Source organism: Rhinatrema bivittatum, chromosome 3 (genome assembly GCF_901001135.1).
Source record: "Rhinatrema bivittatum chromosome 3, aRhiBiv1.1, whole genome shotgun sequence".
NCBI lineage: Eukaryota > Metazoa > Chordata > Amphibia > Gymnophiona > Rhinatrematidae > Rhinatrema > Rhinatrema bivittatum.
Window position 1 is genome coordinate 472651141 of NC_042617.1, and position 20506 is coordinate 472671646.

At 46.2% G+C, this 20506-nt stretch overlaps 1 protein-coding gene across 1 annotated transcript in view; it reads left to right on the plus strand.

The window, feature by feature from the left end:
* LOC115088833 (b(0,+)-type amino acid transporter 1-like) overlaps positions 1-20506 on the plus strand; it is a 72677-nt gene that overhangs the window by 29726 nt on the left and 22445 nt on the right. Inside the window, exon 2 of the mRNA XM_029597022.1 lies at positions 6521-6654. Within this exon, the coding sequence (XP_029452882.1) occupies positions 6521-6654 (134 nt within the window). The remainder of the gene's footprint in view (positions 1-6520; positions 6655-20506) is intronic.

Sequence of the window (20506 nt, forward strand, 5' to 3'; positions counted from 1 at the left end):
TTCGTATGCAATTGCTCCCGTCATCAGAGTTCCTCCTCGCCTGGATCTTCCCTGCTCATGTCCCGCTCTCCTCGTGGTCCGCGACCAGCCTTCGGGCTGTGTAGGGTGCACAGTGGGACAGGGTGGTCCGCGACTCAGTCCCGTGGATGGGCTGAGTAGGGAGCCCTGAGAAACTGTGCAACTGTCCTTCCGCCCAAGTGTCTTCTGTGATGTCTTCGTACCCAAGTCTTGCTACAGTTCCTGATGTCTTCGTACCTGAGTCTTGCTACAGTTCCTGATGTCTTCGTACTTGAGTCTTGCTACAGCTCCTGTCTGGTTCCAGTAGCCAGTCCTGCTTCAGCTCCTGTCTGGTTTCAGTAGCCAGTCCTGCTTCAGCTCCTCTCTGGTTCCAGTAGCCAGTACTGCTTCAGCTCCTGTCTGGTTCCAGAACTCCTGTCTGGTTCCAGAACCCAGTAGCCAGTCCTGCTTCAGCTCCTGTCTGGTTTCAGTAGCCAGTCCTGCTTCAGCTCCTCTCTGGTTCCAGTAGCCAGTCCTGCTTCAGTTCCTGCCTGGTTCCAGAACCCGAATCCAGTTACAGTATTGCTACGGTTCTAGCCTGGTTCCAGTATGATTGTCCTGTCCTTGTGTCAAGGTCCTCGACTGCTCCCTCCTCAGGTCAGGCCTGCTGTTCCATGCTGTTCGCAGCAGGTACGAAAGGGCTCGGAATGGCCAGAGGACCATTCAACTTCCAACATCCTCGGATGTTGGCCTTGGGAGCTTGCAGGCCTGGCAGAGGGTCAGCCAGCCAGCCATGCTGGAATACGCCGTCAACCCTCGGGCCGGTCCTGGGTTCGCCTGGGTAACCCGTGTTAACTGGTTAATCTGCCGTTAGAAGTGTGGACCCTTGAGCCAGGGCGAGGGTTGGAACCACCACCGAGGGACGGCCCCCAGTGGTCCTTGTTGCCGGGAGGCGGTACTGGTGAAGAAGACCCAGCTTCACCTATACCAGCCCTCATTCCCCTCAGGTCGAGCCCTTGGGTGCTGGGGCCAGCAGGACTTAGGTGCAGGTCTTTTCATGGAGTGGACTCCAGGGAGAAGATGAAGCGGCATCAGGAAGTCCGGGTTGAGATAGGCAGAGTTCAGATGAAGCCATGGGCAGTCCAGGAGTTGGGGCTGGCAACGAACAGGCAGCATGATGAACCAGGCCAGAGGTCAGGGCAGGCAGCGAATGAACAGAGATGAGAAGACAAGCCAAATGTCAGACCCAGGAAGCCAAAGTCAGACCCAGGAAGACAATCCGAGGAGAGGAGCTCAGGAACAGGATCAAGCAGTAACTCAGGGTCAGGAACAAGCAGGAATTCAAGATCAGGAACAAGCAGGAACTCTGGAACGCAGCAACAACGCACTCTCACGAGCAGGACCTGTTGCCAAGGCGAAGAGCAAGAAGCTGAGCCGGGCTTAAATAGTCAGGAGTTGTGACATCATCTTTGGGGGCCGGGCTAACATTTCGCGCTGCGGCCCCTTTAAGTACCAGCACATCCCGCACGCGCATGCCTAGGGGAGCGCACAGTGGAAGGAAGTCGGCGGCGTCCTAGGCCGCGTGGGAGAGACACCGTTGGGGCCGTCGTCGGGGCCGTGCTGTGCCACGCCATCAGAGGGGGAGCCCTTAGCCGTTGCCTGTTGAGGTTGGTAAGGGGACCCGGTCGCGGGTTGCTGCGGCTGGGTTCCCAACAGTACCCCCTCTCTACGCCCCCTCACAGAAGGACCAGGCCTGCCAGGGTGTGTCCGGTGGAATTGTTGGAGAAGGGTACCATGCGTGCGTGCCTAGGGGAGCGCACGTTGGAAGGAAGTCGGCGGCGTCCTGGGTCACGTGGAAGAGACACCGTTAGGCAATTTGGGGCCGGGCTATGCCGTGCCATCAGAGGGGGAGCCCTTAGCTGTTGCCTGCCGAGGCAGGTAAGGGGATCCGGTCGCTGGTTGATGTGGTTGGGGTTCCTAACACCTGCATGGAGCGGTAGTTACTACCCTATGGAAAAAAAAAGTAAACTTGCTGGGCAGACTGGATGGACCACTTGGATCTTTTTCTACTGTCATTTACTATGTTATTAGAATGAAGCACTGTTGCCTTACTGATCAAAGTAACATTCTTTAACACAAAGAATAATATCCCACAGCACTTCTTTAGGAAGTGTAATACTCCGATTGAGTAGAAAGGTTGCAGATAAGCTGTAGAAAAGTGTGACTTTGAAGCTTTCTACTAAAGAAGGAAGAAGCAGGTTAAAGCTCTTCTTCAAAAGAGAGCTAATGGATGAGAAATGGGTGAATAGCTCCCTGGCCTCCACCACTCTGTCAGAGGAATCAAGAGGGAGGTTTTGAAAACTTGGACTTCTTCCCCTTGTTGCAATTGGAATCCCCATCATTACTGCAGGTTATTCTCAGCTCTGACAGCTTATCCTTTATAGGAGCTCACTGTAGCTTATCCACAGCTTATCCCTTATAGGAACTCATTGTTACACACTTGCATGCACACTCTGAGTCAGCACATGTTGAGATTCCAGTGACTAGCAGCTGGTTTATTATGAGCTTGGTTATGCTACAGAAGATAATGCTACAATGGAAATATAACTGTTATGTCTGGCATCTCACAGGACTGCCCCGCAAGCTACTACACTCACCCCAGCTGCTGCTCAATGCTGCTGAAGGCCTCCTGTCATGGCAGAATGCCATTATTGCTGCACGCCACCAACCGTCACTGATGCTGCCATCTCAGCAGGTCACCACTTCACCTTAGGAGTGCACATGTGCACACTTAATATAGGCCCCGTGGCAGGAAATTCTGAATAGCACCTGTTGATGATGTCAGCTCTATTGGGCTATTTAAACTAAGGTCCAGCATTACCTCACCTCAGCAACGGGTCTCCTGCCTAGACCAGTGCATGTTGCTCCTGCGTCCTCGATTGTTCCTATGTTCCTGGCTCCTTGCTTCTTCATTCCTGTAGCTCCACCTTGTCTTGTCCAGCCCAGCCTGCCTTATCTGGCCTTGCCTTGCCCAGCTTGCCTCGTCCAGCTTTGCTTTGCCTGTCTCATCCAGTGTTGCCTTGCCTGTCTTGTCCAACCATGCCTTGCTTAGCTGTCTCATCCAGTGTCTCCTGTGTGTGTCTTTGTCCATCCTTGGCTTGATATCCTGGACCTGACCTCTTGCTTGGACCTGACCAGGTTTGACTGCTGCCTGGATCTGACCTCTTGCATCATACCCTGTCTATGCTTGTCTGCCACCTGCCTCGACCCTTGGCCTATTCCTGGTATCTCTATTCTGCTGTCCTGACCTTGGCATAACCTTGGACTCTTGCTTTCTTTACTGCCCTTGGGACACACCCAAGTTCTGCTGTCCTGACCTTGTCATGCTCTTGGACTCTTACTCTCTCTACTGCCCTTGGGACACACTTAAGTTCTGCTGGCCACCAGATCCCAAAGGCTTTGAGGGGAAGGTGGCTGGTATAAGCAAAGCACCAGTCTGTCCTGCTTCAGGGCACGTTCGCCAGCTGTCAGCGTAGGCCTTGTAGGTTCATTTACAAGACTGCGTCAACTACACCACAATAATAAGGGCTCACTTTCACACCAGTCATCACAGTAATATTCCAATAAGTAATGGTTATTGTTATGGTCCCGGGCCATGCCCCGGTCCCTCCACCTACCTCAGGGGCGGCCCGGGCCGTTTCGGGACGTCTTCGGGCCTGCAGGCCCTCCAGCGCATCTCTCCCTCCTCGGGAGAGATACCGACGGCTCGGTGCGGCTGGCCCCGCCCCCTGATGCACGTGCGCGGGGAGGAGCTCCCCTTAAAGGGGCCAGCGTGGGAAAATCCTGTCTGCAGTTGTGGATGATGTCAGACGCCCTCAGGGTATAAGTACCCTGCATCTAGTTCACTCCAGTGCCTTGCAACAAGGTTCCTGGAGTTGGTGTGTTCTTGCTGCGTTCTTGGTTTGGTCTTCGTCCCGCTTCTGCCTTCCCTTTGCTGTTGATTCTTCTGGAATTCGACCCGTGGACTGGCTTTTGGATCACTCTCTGGCTCTGACCCGTGGACTGGCTTTTGGATCGCTCTCTGGCTCTGACCCCTGGACTGGCTTTGGATCGCTCTCTGGCTCCGAACCCTGGACTGGCTGCGGACCGCTCTCCGGCTTCGACCCGTGGACTGGCTTTGGATCACTCTCCGGATACCGACCCCTGGACTGGCTGCGGACCGTTCTTGGACTCCGACTTCTGGACTGACTTCTGGATTACCTACGACCTGCTGGAGGTGCCAGCCGTCCGGAACCATGACCTGCAGGAGGCGCCTGCATCCGGACCACCTTCTCCGTCAGGAAGTCGCCTAAGTCCCAGCGGCCGTGTCCCTATGGGCTCCTCCTGGGGGGACTTCGGCTTCCAGGGTGAATCTCCTAAAGTCCCAGCGGCTGGACTCCTAAGGGCTCCTCCCGGAGGAGTGCCGGTCTCCAGGGCAAAGAGTCTACTAGCACTCAGGTCCAACACCGGCCATCCGTCCAGTGGGGATCTAGTCCTTGGTCGCAAATGATTTCCGTAGACTAGTGTGTCAGCCAGCACAGAGCTTCCGAACCGCCTCCTGGTTGGGACATTCGCTGTGGACCTCTACAGCACTCCATCTTCTGTTCCAACCAGCCCAAGGGTCCACGAACATAACAGGTTATAATGATTCTTGCAGTAAAATAAACAAAAGTTTATGTGCCTTACTGATGTAGAGGTCCATGGAAATCTATACAGCTTCTGTCACTTCCAGAAGTTCAGAATACCAAATCATCACTTCTGACAAGGGTTCTGACTTTTATATTACTTTGCTGCACATCGGAAGATATGAGTTGTTGGGAAGGGGAGGGGGGCCTCCTTTTGAGCCATAGTCCAAATTAAAATAAAATTTGCTTAAGCTTGCAAGTTTCAACTGTCCAGGACTCATCTTTTGGGACTCCCCTTTTCTCACAATTGCTTATCCTCTCCAAAATTCCCCTATCTGCATTTTGGATCAGCAGCAATTTCAATAATTTGGGTGTCAGTAAGGTAACTTTGAGGCCTACTTTGACAACACATCCACTTAACCTAAATTGGCCATACTCAGGTCAAGCAGCACCATACAATCATTTGCAGGAGGAATTCTGGGAAACCATAGCTATGGCGAGAACATGAGAAAGGTTCTGAGTTGAAAAATGTTCTGCTTAGAGCTAATGAAACTACCAATATGGAATTTTAGAATGACAAAAGTAATAGCTCTAGAGCACTGGATAAGTGGCCAGACACATCATACATTTGGAACCTGCCGATTTAGTGAGTCCCTGTGTGGACTTTGTCTGAACTAACCTCGAAGATTGTACACTTGTGAAGTGAGAAGCTTATTAAAGCAACAGCAGTGAAGAAGTCTATACCCTACTAAGAGAGATAATAAAAGATGATTATAAATAATTGACTGTACAAACTAGTGGAACTCTTATTTAGACAAGCTGAGGAACTGTATATCTTACTGTAAATACTTAGCTACTTTCTAATTTCAAGTAATAGGATTTTCTTTTGTGAACAATAATCCAGTGTGATATTTTTAATATAAAATGGAGTTAAAAGACAGTGTAAGTTTCCACCATTTTTTGGCCTGGGAGATCATTCTCCCCCCCAGTGAAAAGGACTCCCTGTGCCTGCCTTTTGCCAAGTAGAAAGCCAGGATTATACAAGTAAGGGTTGTCCTTCTGTTTGGGGTAGATTGGAGCATTGCTGTTAAGTGACACCAGTTTTATTATTAGCTACAACAATTTTGCAGGATCTATACCAAAGTCACAGACTTAAGGTAAATATGTATACCCTGGAGGAAAAGAGAGATGAGGTGATATGATAAAGACATTCAAATACCAAAAAGATATCAATAATGCACAAGAAGCAAATATTTTTCAAAGGAAAGAATGCTCTAGGACAGGTCCATTACCTGCTATTAAGTTCACCACTGCCATTAGCAATGGTTACATGGAATAGACTTAGTTTTTGGGTACTTGCCAGGTTCTTATGGCCTGGATTGGCCACTGTTGGAAGCAGGATGCTGGGCTTGATGGACCCTTGGTCTGACCCAGTATGGCATGTTCTTATGTTCTTAGGTCATGGTATGAGCCTCCAAGAGGGTAGACTCAGGATCTTATTTATTTATTTACTTAAAATTCTTATAGCCCACTTATAACAATGTAATCGTGCTAGATGGGGGTCAACATCAGGAAATACTTTTTCACAGAAAATGTGGTGGATCCAGGGAATGGCCTCGTGGGAGAGCTGGTGGAGACAGAAATGGTGACAGAATTCCAGAAAGCATGGGATAAACACAGAGGATTCCTGTTTATAAAGAAAAGAGAGGAAAGCCAAAGATCAACTCGGGTCTATGGCACTGCAGCAGCAATGGTGTTGGGAAAACTAGATGGACTTTGAGCTCCTTATCTGATGCTATATTTTATATTTCTATGTAGCTAATGTAATTAACTTAAATAACCTCCGTAATCTCTTCTAGGTAAATCTTCCAAGAGCTGTGATCATTTCAGTGCTGCTGGTCACCTGCCTTTACATACTAGTTAATGTGAGCTACTTTGCAGCAATGAGTTCAAACGAGCTCTTATCTTCAGGGGCTGTGGCTATCAGCTGGGGGTAAGTTACATGTCCGTATGATAATTTAATTTAATACCAGCACTTTTTTCCTACACAGTGTAATGTTTGTAACAGAATAAAAAATATTGGGCGTGTTTGATTATCAGTATCAGAAACTTCTAAGCCACTCACTGCTCTGAGCAGAAAGAATCTGAATTTGTTCTGGTTGTTCTTGAGAAAGCTTAAGGAAATCTAATACATGATAGCTTATTTATTTATTTAAACAATTTACATTCTTCTGATCCAACAGTCTCAGCAGATTACATCCAAAATGCAAACCCTTAGCAGAGAGACTAAATGAGCTCTTTGCTTCGGTCTTCCCTGAGGAAGTTGTAAGAGAGATAAAGCATTCATCACACTAAGGGGCCGATGCAATAAAGTGCGCTCAGCCCAGTGCACAGATTTACCTGCAGTTGGACCAGCGTTTTGGACGGGCTAGACTAACACCCGATGCAATAAGAGAATTAGCGCATCTAAACCAACGCGTAGTTAATAGTGTTCATCATGTGTAAATGCTTTGAAAATGAGGCTATTAGCTATTATTCCCAATGCAAAAAAGTCACCATGCACCCGACATGCACTTTTTAACATGGCAAAATTAACGCCAGCCCTGGAGCTGGTGTTGTCTTGTCTCATGTCAAGGGCTCAACTTAAAAACAAAAAATACTGTTTTTCTGTAGTTCCCTGAACTGGCAATCTAGGGGGCTGCCTGGAGCAGATTAGCGACTCTGGGAGCGAAGAGGAGTAGCCTGAGAACACAGCCCATGCTGCCTCTGAAAAAACACACACATAACCCAAATACAATAAATATGCATGATTAAGTAATGCAAGTGAAATGAATGCATGCATAAAATAAATTTGCCAAACATCAAAAGACCAGATCATTCTCTATCGAATTTCTGCAGGGTGAGAAAATGGATGCTCGCATTGAACGCCAATTTTCTTAACGCATGCACAGTTACAGCTCCCCTGGGTGCCTGATGCTTTTTAACGTGACAGCTCATTAAAATATAGCATCATGTGCTCAGGAGAGATGGATCTGCGCACGTTGAAAAAACATAAGAACATAAGAAGTTGCCATGCTAGGTCAGACCAAGGGTCCATCAAGCCCAGCATCCTGTTTCCAACAGAGGCCAAACCAGGCCACAAGAACCTGGCAAGTACCCAGTTTGGATGCTCGTTTTTACATGCATGATATTTCATTGGCTCCTAAATATATTGTTGCAACAAGCATTCATCACAATAATATACTGTTCTTGCCTTTCAATTACTGACTTTGTGTTGCGCCGGAGGTGGACCCTTGGGCCAAGGTGGGGTTGACGCTACTCGTAGGAGGGATCCTACGGGTCCCCACCATCGGCAGGCAGAGGGGGCTGACAGACGGAGGCTGGCTGGTGCTTCACAAATACCAGCCCTTGTTCCCTGCGGGTTGAGCCTTTGGGTGCCGAGACCGGCTGGACCTAGGTGGCCTCCGTCAGTGGTCGTCGATGGGTGGATTGAGGTCAGCCCAGAGGCAACAACTAGTGCAGGTATCAGTCTGTACTGGAGGAGGCAGAGTCCCGGAGACCCAGGCGCCAATAGGAACACAGTCTAACAGAGGGTGCCTGAACAAGAGCAGGCCAAAGCCTGAAAGAACCACGTCAGGACAAAGGCTGAAGAGATGTCTATAAGCAAGCTGGGTTCAGGGCTGGCGGCAGTCTGGAAGCAGTGGCAAGCAAGGCTGAGGTCTGGATGAGGAGAGAGTCAAAGGATGGTCAGATGAAGCCGAAGTCGAGGCCTGGAGAGAAGCAACGGTGTGGTCAGGTGATGCAGAGGTCTGGGGCTGGAGAGAGGCAACGGAGTAGTCAGGCAATGCAGAGGTCTGGGGCTGGAGAGAGGCAACAGAGTAGTCAGGCAATGCAGAGGTCCAGGCTGGAGAGAGGAAACAGAGTAGTTAGGCAATGCAGAGGTCCGGGCTGGAGAGAGGCAACGGAGTAGTCAGGCAATGCAGAGGTCAAACCAGGTTAGCAATCTGAAGGAGAGATGAAGGAACAGGAACACAGGATCAAGGAAGCAGGAATGAAGGCAATCAGGATCGGGAACCAGGAACTGAAGAGGCAACGTGTACTCGACTAGTGAGGGGACCTGTTGTAATGGCAATTTGAGAGAGCGGAGCATAGGGTTTATATACCGGAGCTCTGCCAACATCATCATCCGGGGCCACAGCCAGGTTCCTGCCGCGGGCCCTATGTAAGGACTAGCTGTGTGCATGCACCTAGGGAGGGGTGCAGTGCTGGTCAGGATGGCGTCTCTCCATGGGCCAGGCGGAGAGGCCCGACGCAAACATCAGGAACTGCAGTAGAGCCGGAGGCCCCAGGGGTGGCCCGAGGATGGAGCCGGCAGCCTACAGCCACCAGAGACGAGGGACCAGCTGCTGGATCACTTTGAAAGAGGTGAGGGGGGCCGAGCCGCGGGTCTGCCGTAGCAGGCGCGCGTAAAGCTTTGCATCATTATAGGGTGATTTTTTAACAATATTCTGTTTTTCATCACTCTTAGAGGTTTTCTTTGATATAGAGAGATACCCATGCCAGAAATGATATTCAAAGGTGATAATTTAGCAAAACTGAAACAAATCTCAGTGTACCTGGAAGATGAAATAGAGCAAATTGACAAACTAATAGGGATGTGAATCGTTTTTTGATGATTTAAAATATCGTCCGATATATTTTAAATCGTCAAAAATCGTTAGGGCCACGATACAATACCAATTCCCCCGATTTATCGTCAAAAAATCGTAAATCGGGGGAAGGGGGAGGGCAGGAAAACCGGCACACTAAAACCCCCTAAAACCCACCCCCGACCCTTTAAATTAAATCCCCCACCCTCCCGAACCCCCCCCCCCAAATGCCTTAAATTACCTGGGGGTCCAGCGGCGGTCCGGAACGGCAGCGGTCCGGAACGGCCTCCTGCAATTGAATCGTGTTGTCTTCAGCCGGCGCCATTTTGCAAAATGGCGGCGGCCATAGACCAACACGATTCGACTGCAGGAGGTCGTTCCGGACCCCCGCTGGACTTTTGGCAAGTCTTGTGGGGGTCAGGAGGCCCCCCCAAGCTGGCCAAAAGTCCCTGGGGGTCCAGCGGGGGTCCGGAAAATGATCTCCTGCCGCGAATCGTTTTCCGTACGGAAAATGGCACCGGCAGGAGATCGACTGCAGGAGGTCGTTCAGCGGGGGGGGGGGGGGGGGGGGGGATCCGGAAAACGATCTCCTGCCGGCGCCATTTTCCGTACGGAAAACGATTTGCGGCAGGAGATTGTTTTCCGGACCCCCGCTGGACCCCCAGGGACTTTTGGCCAGCTTGGGGGGGCCTCCTGACCCCCACAAGACTTGCCAAAAGTCCAGTGGGGGTCCGGAACGACCTCCTGCAGTCGAATCGTGTTGGTCTATGGCCGCCGCCATTTTGCGCCGCCATTTTGCAAAATGGCGCCGGCTGAAGACAACACGATTCAATTGCAGGAGGCTGTTCCGGACCGCCGCTGGACCCCCAGGTAATTTAAGGCATTTGGGGGGGAGGTTCGGGAGGGTGGGGGATTTAATTTAAAGGGTCGGGGTGGGTTTTAGGGGGTTTTAGTGTGGCGGCTCACGATTTTCACGATTTTCATGATACTTTAAACACCCAAACGGCAACAATACGATTCCCTCCCCCTCCCAGCCGAAATCAATCGTTAAGACGATCGAGGACACGATTCACATCTCTACAAACTAAAGAGTAGCAAATCACCTGGACCAGAAGGTGCTGGAAGAACTGAAAACTGAAATTGCAGACCTGCTATTATTGATTTGTAAACAATCATTAAAATCTTCTGTGGAAACTGAAGACTAGAGGCTTACCAATGAAATGCCAATTTTAAAAAAGGGATCAAGGGGTGATTCAGGAAACTACAGAACAGTGAGTCTGATGACTGTGCCAGGCAAAATGGTACAAACTATCATAAATAACAAAATTGCTAGGGATGTGCAGACAAAAAGTTTGCGTTCATAAGTTGATAAGTTGAAGGTGAGGGTCGATTTCGTTCAATATGGACATATGGAGAATCCCATAAGTTGAGGGTCTCTCCATACGTTCACCGGTTCCCTAAATAAAAATTTAAACCCCTCACCCTCCTTAATCTCCCCCCAAGACTTACCAAAACTCCCTGGTGGTCCAGCGGGGAGTCAGGAAGCCATCGCTGTTTTCCTTTGTGAGGAGCACGTGACGTCGGCGTCACGTCGGAGTGACGCGGACGTCACGTGTTTCTCCGCGCCTCCGCTCTGGGACCCCCGTTGGACCCAACCAGAACTTTTGGCCAGCTTGGGGGGGCCTCCTGACCCGGCGCCGGCCATCCAGTGCTCCTACCATGTGACAGAGGCCAGCCAATGGCACGGATACCCTGTCACATGGTAAGGGCAAAGGGCCATCGGTGCCATTTTTATTAACGCAGCCGATGGCCCGAGAGCGGGAGATTGCTCCCCGTGCCCCCACTGGACCACCAGGTAATTTTAAAATGGTTTTTGGGGGGTTCGGGAGGGTGGGGGAGGGGTTTTTTGTTATCGGATCGGGTGCAGCTGATAACAAAAAAAAATCGAGCCGGACGATAAAAATTTTAAGATTTTGAATCGGAACCGGAACCGATCAGATTCCGGTTCCGATTCACATCTCTACTGCCAAGTACTCGTGATCTAGATTGACCACTGTTGGAAACAGGATACTGGGCTTGATGGACCTCTGACCCAGTATGGCAAGTCTTTTGTTCTTATGATTTTATATATAATAATTATTATATAAAATAAAACTAATACAACACAACCAACAATGCAGACAGCATCAAACAAACATTAAGAATTAATAAATATAAGGATATATCAATAAGTTCAAAACTAAAATACAAAGGTAACTGCCTTATATACATCAACCACAAAGCACTTAGGGCCTCATTTTCTAAAGTATCGCAGGCCTGCGATACTTTAGAAAATCTCGTTAATGGGGGGCGGGAGGTCGAAACAGCGGGGCAGTCCTGCGCTAGCCGGCAGAGATTGCACCGCCGTGGTGCGATCGCTGCAGGTTTCGCACCCAATAGCACCACCATAGAAGGTGTAGTTATTGGGCGCGAAATAGGCAGCGAAAAGGCCCTTACCTTTTTGCTGCCCGTGCCGTCTTCGCGGAGTCGGCCCCGGTGATGCCCCGACTCCTCCTCTTCCGGGGCCGGCTCCGCCCCGATTTAGGTAGTGCAGGTGTGCGCTACCTTCGCAAGCTATCGCAGGCTTGCGCTGTTAGCGCAAGCCTGTGATAGCCCTGGAAAATAAGGCCCTTAAATAGAGCTATAAAGAAACTCAATCAGGCAATGTCAAAGAAAAGAAATAAGTTTTAAGAAGTTTCCTAAACTGAAGCAGATCATTTTCAGCTCTGATCTTTTCTGGAAGGCTATTCTAAAGAGCCAGACTGAATATCTGCTTCCAGGACTTTACTAGTTGAACTTGGTTAAAAAGAAGGATTTCTAGAAGATTGTTGTGAAGAACAAAGGCAATGAACAGGATAATATATATGTATAGAAGAAATAATGCTAAGGGGCACCAGGCCATGAGGAGCCTTGAACACCAAGGTATGAGCTTTGACTTTACCTGACAAATGATGGGGAGCCAATGGAGATCAACCAAAATTGTAGAAATGAGATCACACAATGAAGAACTTGAGATGAGCCGAGCAGCAGAATTCTGAATGAACTGAAGGGCCTGCAAATGGGAATTGGGCAGACCCAAAAATAGAACATTATAATTATCCAGGGAGGAAAAATTGAAAGATTGTGTAACCATACGAAAATCAGAATAACAGAAAAGATTTTAAAGAACTCAGAAGCTGCAATTATGATTATGTTCCCAATATTGACATGGCACTAAAATAAAAATGCAGAATCAGTAGTTAGGTTATCTGTAATTGTCTTGCATCATCCATTTTACAATTCAATTTTGAAAGTCTGAATATGTTAGGGAAATACAAATAGTGCAAAGTTGCAAATAATGTGCTAAACTTCAAAAGGGAAACTTTGATAAAATGAGAAAAATAGAAAAAAAAATGAAAGGAGCAGCTACAAAGATTAAAAGTGTGCAAGAGGCATGGTCATTGTTAAAAAATACCATCCTAGAAGCACAGTCCAGATGTATTCCACACATTAAGAAAGGTGAAAAGAAGGCAAAACGATTACCGGCATGGTTAAAAGGTGAGGTGAAAGAAGTTATTTTAGCCAAAAGATCTTCATTCAAAAATTGGAAGAAGGATCCAACAGAAGAAAATAGGATAATGCATAAGAGTTGGCAAGTTAAATATAAGACATTGATAAGACAGGCTAAGAGAGAATTTGAAAAGAAGTTGGCTGTAGTAAAAAGTAAAAACTTTAAAAAATATATCCGAAGCAGAACCTGTGAAGGAGCCAGTTGGACCATTAGATGATTGAGGGGTTAAAGGGGCACTTAGAGAAGATAAGGCCATCGTGGAAAGATTAGGGATGTGAATCGTTTTCTGACGATTTAAAATATCGTCCGATATATTTTAAATCATCAAAAATCATTAGAGCCGCGATACAATAACAATTCCCCCGATTTATCGTCAAAAAATCGTAAATCGGGGGAAGGGGGAGGGCGGGAAAACCGGCACACTAAAACAACCCTAAAACCCACCCTGACCCTTTAAAATAAATCCCCCACCCTCCCGAACCCCCCCAAAATGCCTTAAATTACCTGGGGTCCAGAGGAAGGGTCCCGGTGTGATCTTTTACTCTCAGACCTCCGGTGCTTGTAGAAATGGCGCCGGTGCTACCTTTGGTTTTTCCGTACGGAAAAACGATTTGCGGCAGGAGATCGCTCCCGGACCCCCGCTGGACCCCCAGGGACTTTTGGCCAGCTTGGGGGGGCCTCCTGACCCCCACAAGACTTGCCAAAAGTCCAGCGGGGGTCCGGAACAACCTCCTGCAGTCGAATCGTGTTGTCTACGGCCGGCGCCATTTTGCGCCGCCATTTTGCGCAAAATGGCGCCGGCTGTAGTGGAGTTCTGCTATCGGGAATGCTTCAAGACGCAACATAAGAGATCATACAGCTCTTTATATGATCACATTATATTCTTAGTCCATATATAACTAATGAATTCAAGAAGATTATTGTAAGCCCCTGAGGCAGCCGTTTTGAAACGGCGAAACTCGGCCAGAGTCGGGCTACCCTTGTGTCTCCACTGCAATAAAGGATTGTTTTAAGACTACAGGCATCTATTTCTTTTCTTTCATCATAACTTTAGATGGTTCAGCATGTTTCTAATAGAGATGAGGTGATTGGCTGTTAAGCTCAGTGCTTCTTCGATCGTTGAGGATATTGGTATGAGAATTTGAATGTCATTGGCGTACATATAGTATGTTACGCCTAGACTAGAGATGAGTTGGCAGAGTGGGAGTAGGTAGATATTAAAGAGGGTGGCCGAGAGGGCGGACCCTTGTGGTACTCCTGTTTCATGGGGGCATGGATTGGAGGAGTTGTTTTTGAAGGTTACTTTTAAGAGCCTGTCTTTTAGGAATGAAGTGAACCAGTCAAGGGTTTTGCCTGAAAGACCTATGCTTGCAAGTCTTGAAATCAGGTTTTTGTGATCGATGGTGTCGAATGCCACAGAGAGATCTAGTAGAATTAGTAAGTGGCTTAGATTATTGTCGAAGCCTCTTATTATATTATTTGATAAATTGAGTAGCAGGGTTTCAGTACTGCGATTTTTCCTGAAACTGTGTTGTGAAGGATGCAGTATTTTGTTGTTCTCTAGGTGTTCATTGAGCTGAAGTAGTGCTGCTTTTTCTGTCATCTTAGCGAGTAAGGGAAGTTTAGAGATTGGATGGTAATTATTCAAATCATTTGGATCTAGGTTCTTTTTTTTTAATATTGGAGTGATAGTTACAGTTTTTAATTTAGTTGGTAGTTCACCTTCTTCAAGTGATTTGTTTATAATTGCTGCTATGGTAGGGGCAATTATATGTGCCATTTCCTTTAACTCACGTGTTGGAATAATATCAAGATCATGGCGAGCTGGGTTTATTTTCCTTAGCATTTTTTCAGTTTTGATATTTGAGATTGGATCGAAGTTTGAACAAGGTGTTATTTTTGTTGTGTCTAGTTTTTCTTCAGTGATCGAGGATTTGTTGATGGTGCTTGTTATTTTGTTTATTTTGTTCTTAAAGAATGTGGCAAGGTCTTGGCTTAAATTATTTGTTCCAGATCTGGGGGTGTTATTGTTGTTCTCATCTATGAGGTTTCTTACAATGTTGAAGAGGGAGTTGGAGTTGTTTGTGGAGTTTTTTATCTTTTGACTATAGTAGTCGCGTTTGGTGTTCAGAATCATTTTTTTATAGGAGGCGAGTTGTGTGCGGTATCTTTGAAGGGTTACTGGGCAATTGGATTTTCGCCATTCTTTTTCCATTTTCCTAAGGTTGGATTTCATTGATCTAAGATGAGAATTGAACCATGGGTTGTTTTTTCCTCAGTTTTTATTAATCAGTTTCGATTTCTCAGGGTTTATTTTATTAGCAGTTTGTTCTGTAAGGTGGAACCAGGATTGAGTGGCGTTGTTTATATTGGAGAGGTCTAGGTTTGCTAATTGTTTTACTAGTTCTTGTTGGAGTAAGTTGGGTTGGAAGGGAGGTCTGTATTTGAATGATAGTGGTTCATTTGTTCTTGTCATGTTATTGGTTTTTACTTGTGTCCTGCAATGTAATAGGTGGTGATCAGACCAAGGGACTGGTTTGGATGATATTGATGTGTCTGAGAAGTAGTGGTTGGTGAAAATCAGGTCCAAGGTGTGGCCTGCTTTATGAGTGGGGTTGTTCACTAGTTGATTCAGGTTTAGGCTGGAAAGCATGTTGAGCAAGGTTTGACAGTTTTGTGTTCTGGGGATGACATCGGTATGGAGGTTGAAGTCTCCGAGAATTATGGTAGGTTTTTTCGAGCTAATGTTAGTTATTAAGAATTCTAAGAGTGGGGAGATCCCATTGTCTAGTTATCAAGACATCCCAGAAAAGAGAAGAGAAGATCAAAGCAGAGTTGGATAAGGAATTGGAATATTTAAAAACTAATGACTTGTGCTTTGATCTCATATATGATGATTATAAAAAGAATTTAGATAAATTTACAAAAGAGCTCAAAGGATATAAATATGAAAAGTTTAAGAGAGATGAGACTGATTATAAAACTAATAATGTTTGTTCCTGGAGACAAAATAATAATACAGATTTCAAGCACAGTTATAATAGACCTCGTTATAATTACCAACAACCTGTAATGGATAAGTTGTATCCCAAACCTTACACTAGTAAAAATGAAGAAAGGCGGTATAAAGTCCTAATAGAGACCGCAGTGCCAAACGAATACGTAGTGACAATGAGGATATTGACAATTATTTAGATCCCTCTGTACCTTTGTTCATGACAAATCATAGTCAGTTCCAGATGTACCAGACGATCAGGTTTTTCAATTACAAAAGATGTGGAAAAAAGATTCCACGACAAAAATGAATCACGAGAAAAAGTGGCAAGCAGAGGCAGAGGAAGAGGTCAAGGGAGGGGGAGGGGGGGGGGCAGAGGGTTCTTCCATCCACACTGAAGTCAAGTGACGACAATCTGAATAGAGTGATTAATATTTCTAACAGAATTTTAAATGAAGATGAGCTTTCTGTCTTAAAAAAAGGTTTGATATATAATACGTTAGATTCTCTGGAAATTTTCTAATAGTGATAGTCAGTACCGATTCATAACTCTAAACAAATTTTTCATGATTATAAATTCATATAGGTGATAAAGTGACTCTCATACCATCCCGCAAACTCTTTTGGCATCTCTGCTCTCAAGCCACATTAGGGATCATCTTTAATCATTGGTCTCTGCTTCACCTATGTGCTTTTTGATTTTTTGTTTGTTTAATTTTTCTTTTAGATAAAATATTTAAGGCAAAAATACTTCCCTTTCAGGGATCACAGTCCGTGGAGGGTACAGCCCTTCCAGGAAATTCAGAGTGCAGTTCAGAGTGCAGTTCAACGTGCATGTTTCGCGTCCTGTGCTGCTTCAGGAACTCCTCTGACTGTGTATAAGTACCAGAGTGTCTTCGGTTACACTTTAGTTTAGCCTCGCGAGCGTGAATATTGCTTTGTCGCAACCCGGGAGAGATCTATAAGAATTTATAATCATGAAAAATTTGTTTAGAGTTATGAATCGGTACTATCACTATTAGAAAATTTCCAGAGAATCTAACGTATTATATATCATTATTGTCGTGTTCGTTGGTTCTTAAAAGGTTGCAGTCTAGTTAATATTAAAAAAAGGTTTGTCATTTGTCCCAACCCCTGCATATAATGTTTTCAACACACGGATAGATCTGTTTAAATTCACGAGGAAGTTAAAGATCATGGATATTTTCTCTAAGAACACATGTAATACACAAGACTTTTCAATAATTAAACCAAGCAGTAATTGGATGCCTAATGGACCAATTAATCCTGTTATACATACCTACAAGATACTAGTGCTTAAAGATATAGAGAAAAAGGAAAACAAAATTAGGTTCAAGAACAACCTCACTGAAACTGAAAAACTTGCTATCAAAACACTGAGCAGTGACAAAAATATAATTATCAAATCAGCAGATAAAGGAGGGGCAGTAGTGGTCCTTGACAAACAGAAATACATTAAGGAAATTGAGAGACAACTTTCTGATGACAAATTTTACAGTAAGTCGGTCATGGATCTGACAGCAAAGGTTAAGAAATTAATTGATAACCTATTTTCAATAGCGAGTGCCTCTGGTTATTTGACAAAAAAGGAGATCAGTTTTCTTACGGTTGATCATCCAGTAATGCCCACCATTTATATTTTACCTAAGATACACAAGTCTTTAACAGATCCTCCAGGAAGACCAATAATATCAGGGAATAGCTCTCTTTTGGAACCTCTCTCCAAGTTTATTAATCTCTTCCTTAAAACAGTGGTCCCACTTATTCCATCATATGTACGGGACTCGTCGCACATAATCCCTGTTACAAGAATTACCCAAGCTTAGTAATAATATCATTCTAGTTACACTAGATGTTGAGGCATTATACACAAACATTCCACAAGAAGGAGCATTACAAATTAAAGAAGAACAACTGCTCAATAGGAATTTGCACAAAAGAATACCCACACAATTCATTATTGATATTGCTACAATTGCTTTACGCAATAACTTTTTTTTTGCCTTCAATAAGCAATATTATATTCAGACAAAAGGTGTTGCCATGGGCTCCTCTATGGCACCCTCGATCGCTAACTTGTACATGGCCAAATTTGAGGAAGTATATCTGAACAACCATAAGTTTGAACAACATATTGTGATTTGGAAAAGATACATAGATGATGTATTTATGATATGGGCAGGAGAAGAAGAACAATTGCTTCTATTTAGAGATTGGCTCAATGATCTAGAAAAAAATCTTGAACAATGTTTGATACATACATGTGTGTACAAATGGTGATATTCTTGAATATTGTTTAAAACTACAGGAATTTTTTACCTATTTTAAAGACCGCACCTTGAATACTCTGTACAATTCTGGTCGCCGCATCTCAGAAAAGATATAATTGCAATAGAGAAGGTACAGAGAAGGGCAACCAAAATGATAAAGGGGATGGAACAGCTCCCCTATGAGGAAAGGCTGAAGAGGTTAGGGCTGTTCAGCTTGGAGAAGAGACGACTGAGGGGGGATATGATAGAGGTCTTTAAGATCATGAGAGGTCTTGAATGAGTAGATGTGAATTGGTTATTTACCCTTTCGAATAATAGAAGGACTAGGGACATTCCATGAAGTTAGCAAGTAGCACATTTAAGACTAATCGGAGAAAATTCTTTTTCACTCAATGCACAATAAAGCTCTGGAATTTGTTGCCAGAGGATGTGGTTAGTGTAGTTAGTATAGCTGGGTTCAAAAAAGGTTTGGATAAGTTCTTGCAGGAGAAATCCATTAACTGCTATTAATCCAGTTTACTTAGCTAATAGCCTCTGCTATTAATTGCATCAGTAGCATGGGATCTTCTTGGTATTTGGGTACTTGCCAGGTTCTTGTGACCTGGTTTGGAATCTGTTTGAAACAGGATAGAGATGTGAATCGTGTGCCAGATCGTCTTAATGATCAGGTTTGGCTGGGGGGGGGGGGGGAAATCTGATCGTTAAGATATGTGAATTGGAATCGTTTCCGATTCCAATTCACATCGCTAATTTTTTTTTTAGTGAGGCCTATGCCGCTAAAAAAAAACCCCACCCGACCCTTTAAATCGACCCCCCTTAGCCTCCCCCACCCTCCCGACCCCCCCAAAACCTTTTAACATTACCTGGTGGTCCAGGGGGGCCTCGGGGGATGATTTCCCGTTCCCAGGCATCAGCTATGCTAAAAGAAAAATGGCGCCGCTGCCCCTTTGCTCTTACCATATGACAGGGTATCCGTGCCATTGGCCGGCCCCTGTCACATGGTAGGAGCACTGGATGGCCGGCCTATTATATAATAGGGGCTGATGAGTAAAGATGGCCGGCGCCATCTTTACTCATCAGCCCCTATTATATAATAGGGCCATTATATAATAGGGCCTATTATATAATAGGGCCATCTTTACTCAGCCCTATAATAGGGGCTGATGAGTAAAGATGGCCGGCGCCATCTTTAAAGATGGCGCCGGCCATCCAGTGCTCCTACCATGTGACAGGGGCCGGCCAATGGCACAGATACCCTGTCACATGGTAAGGGCAAAGGGGCATCGGCGCCATTTTTTTTAGCGCAGCTGATGCCTGGGAACGGGAAATCGACCCTCGAGGCCCCCCTGGACCACCAGGTAATTTAACATTTTGGGGGGGGGGGGTTCGGGAGGGTGGGGGAGGGTAAGGAATTGGTTTTAAAGGGTCGGGGTAGGTTTAGGGGTTGTTTTGGTGTGCCGGTTTTCCCGCCCTCCCCCAAATAATTCCCGTGCCCTATTTAACGATTTAGGACGATTTATGACGATAAATCGGGGGCATTTGTATTGTATCGTGCACTCTGACGATTTAGGACGATTTTAAAATTATCTGACGATAATTTTAATCGTTCAAAAACGATTCACATCCCTAAAACAGGATACTGGGCTTGATGGACCCTTGGTCTGACCCAGCATGGCAATTTCTTATGTTCTTATGTTCTTATGAGTTCACTTTGCAGTATCTACCTACTCTCACTTTAGCATTGTTCCGGTTCCTGCTTCCGTGGTGTGAGACTATTGGATACCCGCTCCTCAAGGGCCCTTCCTCATCTCTTGGCTATCTACTCCTCGGAGGGCCTTTCACCCGGAAACCTGCCTGTCTCATTTCCCGAGGCTTTGTACAGAACTACTACTCATCTTCAGTCGCTGTGAGTACCACGCTGTGGAACCCTGTTGTGATATCTACGTGGGAATCCTCTCTGGTGTACCCCGCTCAGCGGACCAGTGCCGTGATATCATCAGAGGAACTTTCCCCGGGTCTACCCTGCTTTGCGGACCAGTGCCGCGATATCCCTGGAGGTACCCTCACCGGTGTACCCTGCTCTGCGCACCACTACCGTGACCTCCCACCAAGGAACCTTCTTGTGTACCATCTCTACGGACCCAGCATAACTTCAGTGACTGTAACTATCTCCCGGCACCCCCACTCCTCGGGTAGTGCCGCAGCTATTGCCTGACTCCAGTCATCCGAGCTGAGTCTGACGTCAGCATCTGCACTGTCGCTCCGTGGCCCGCCTCCCGGGGTCACCCTCTCGTTCTCTTTCTCTACTTCTACTGTATTTC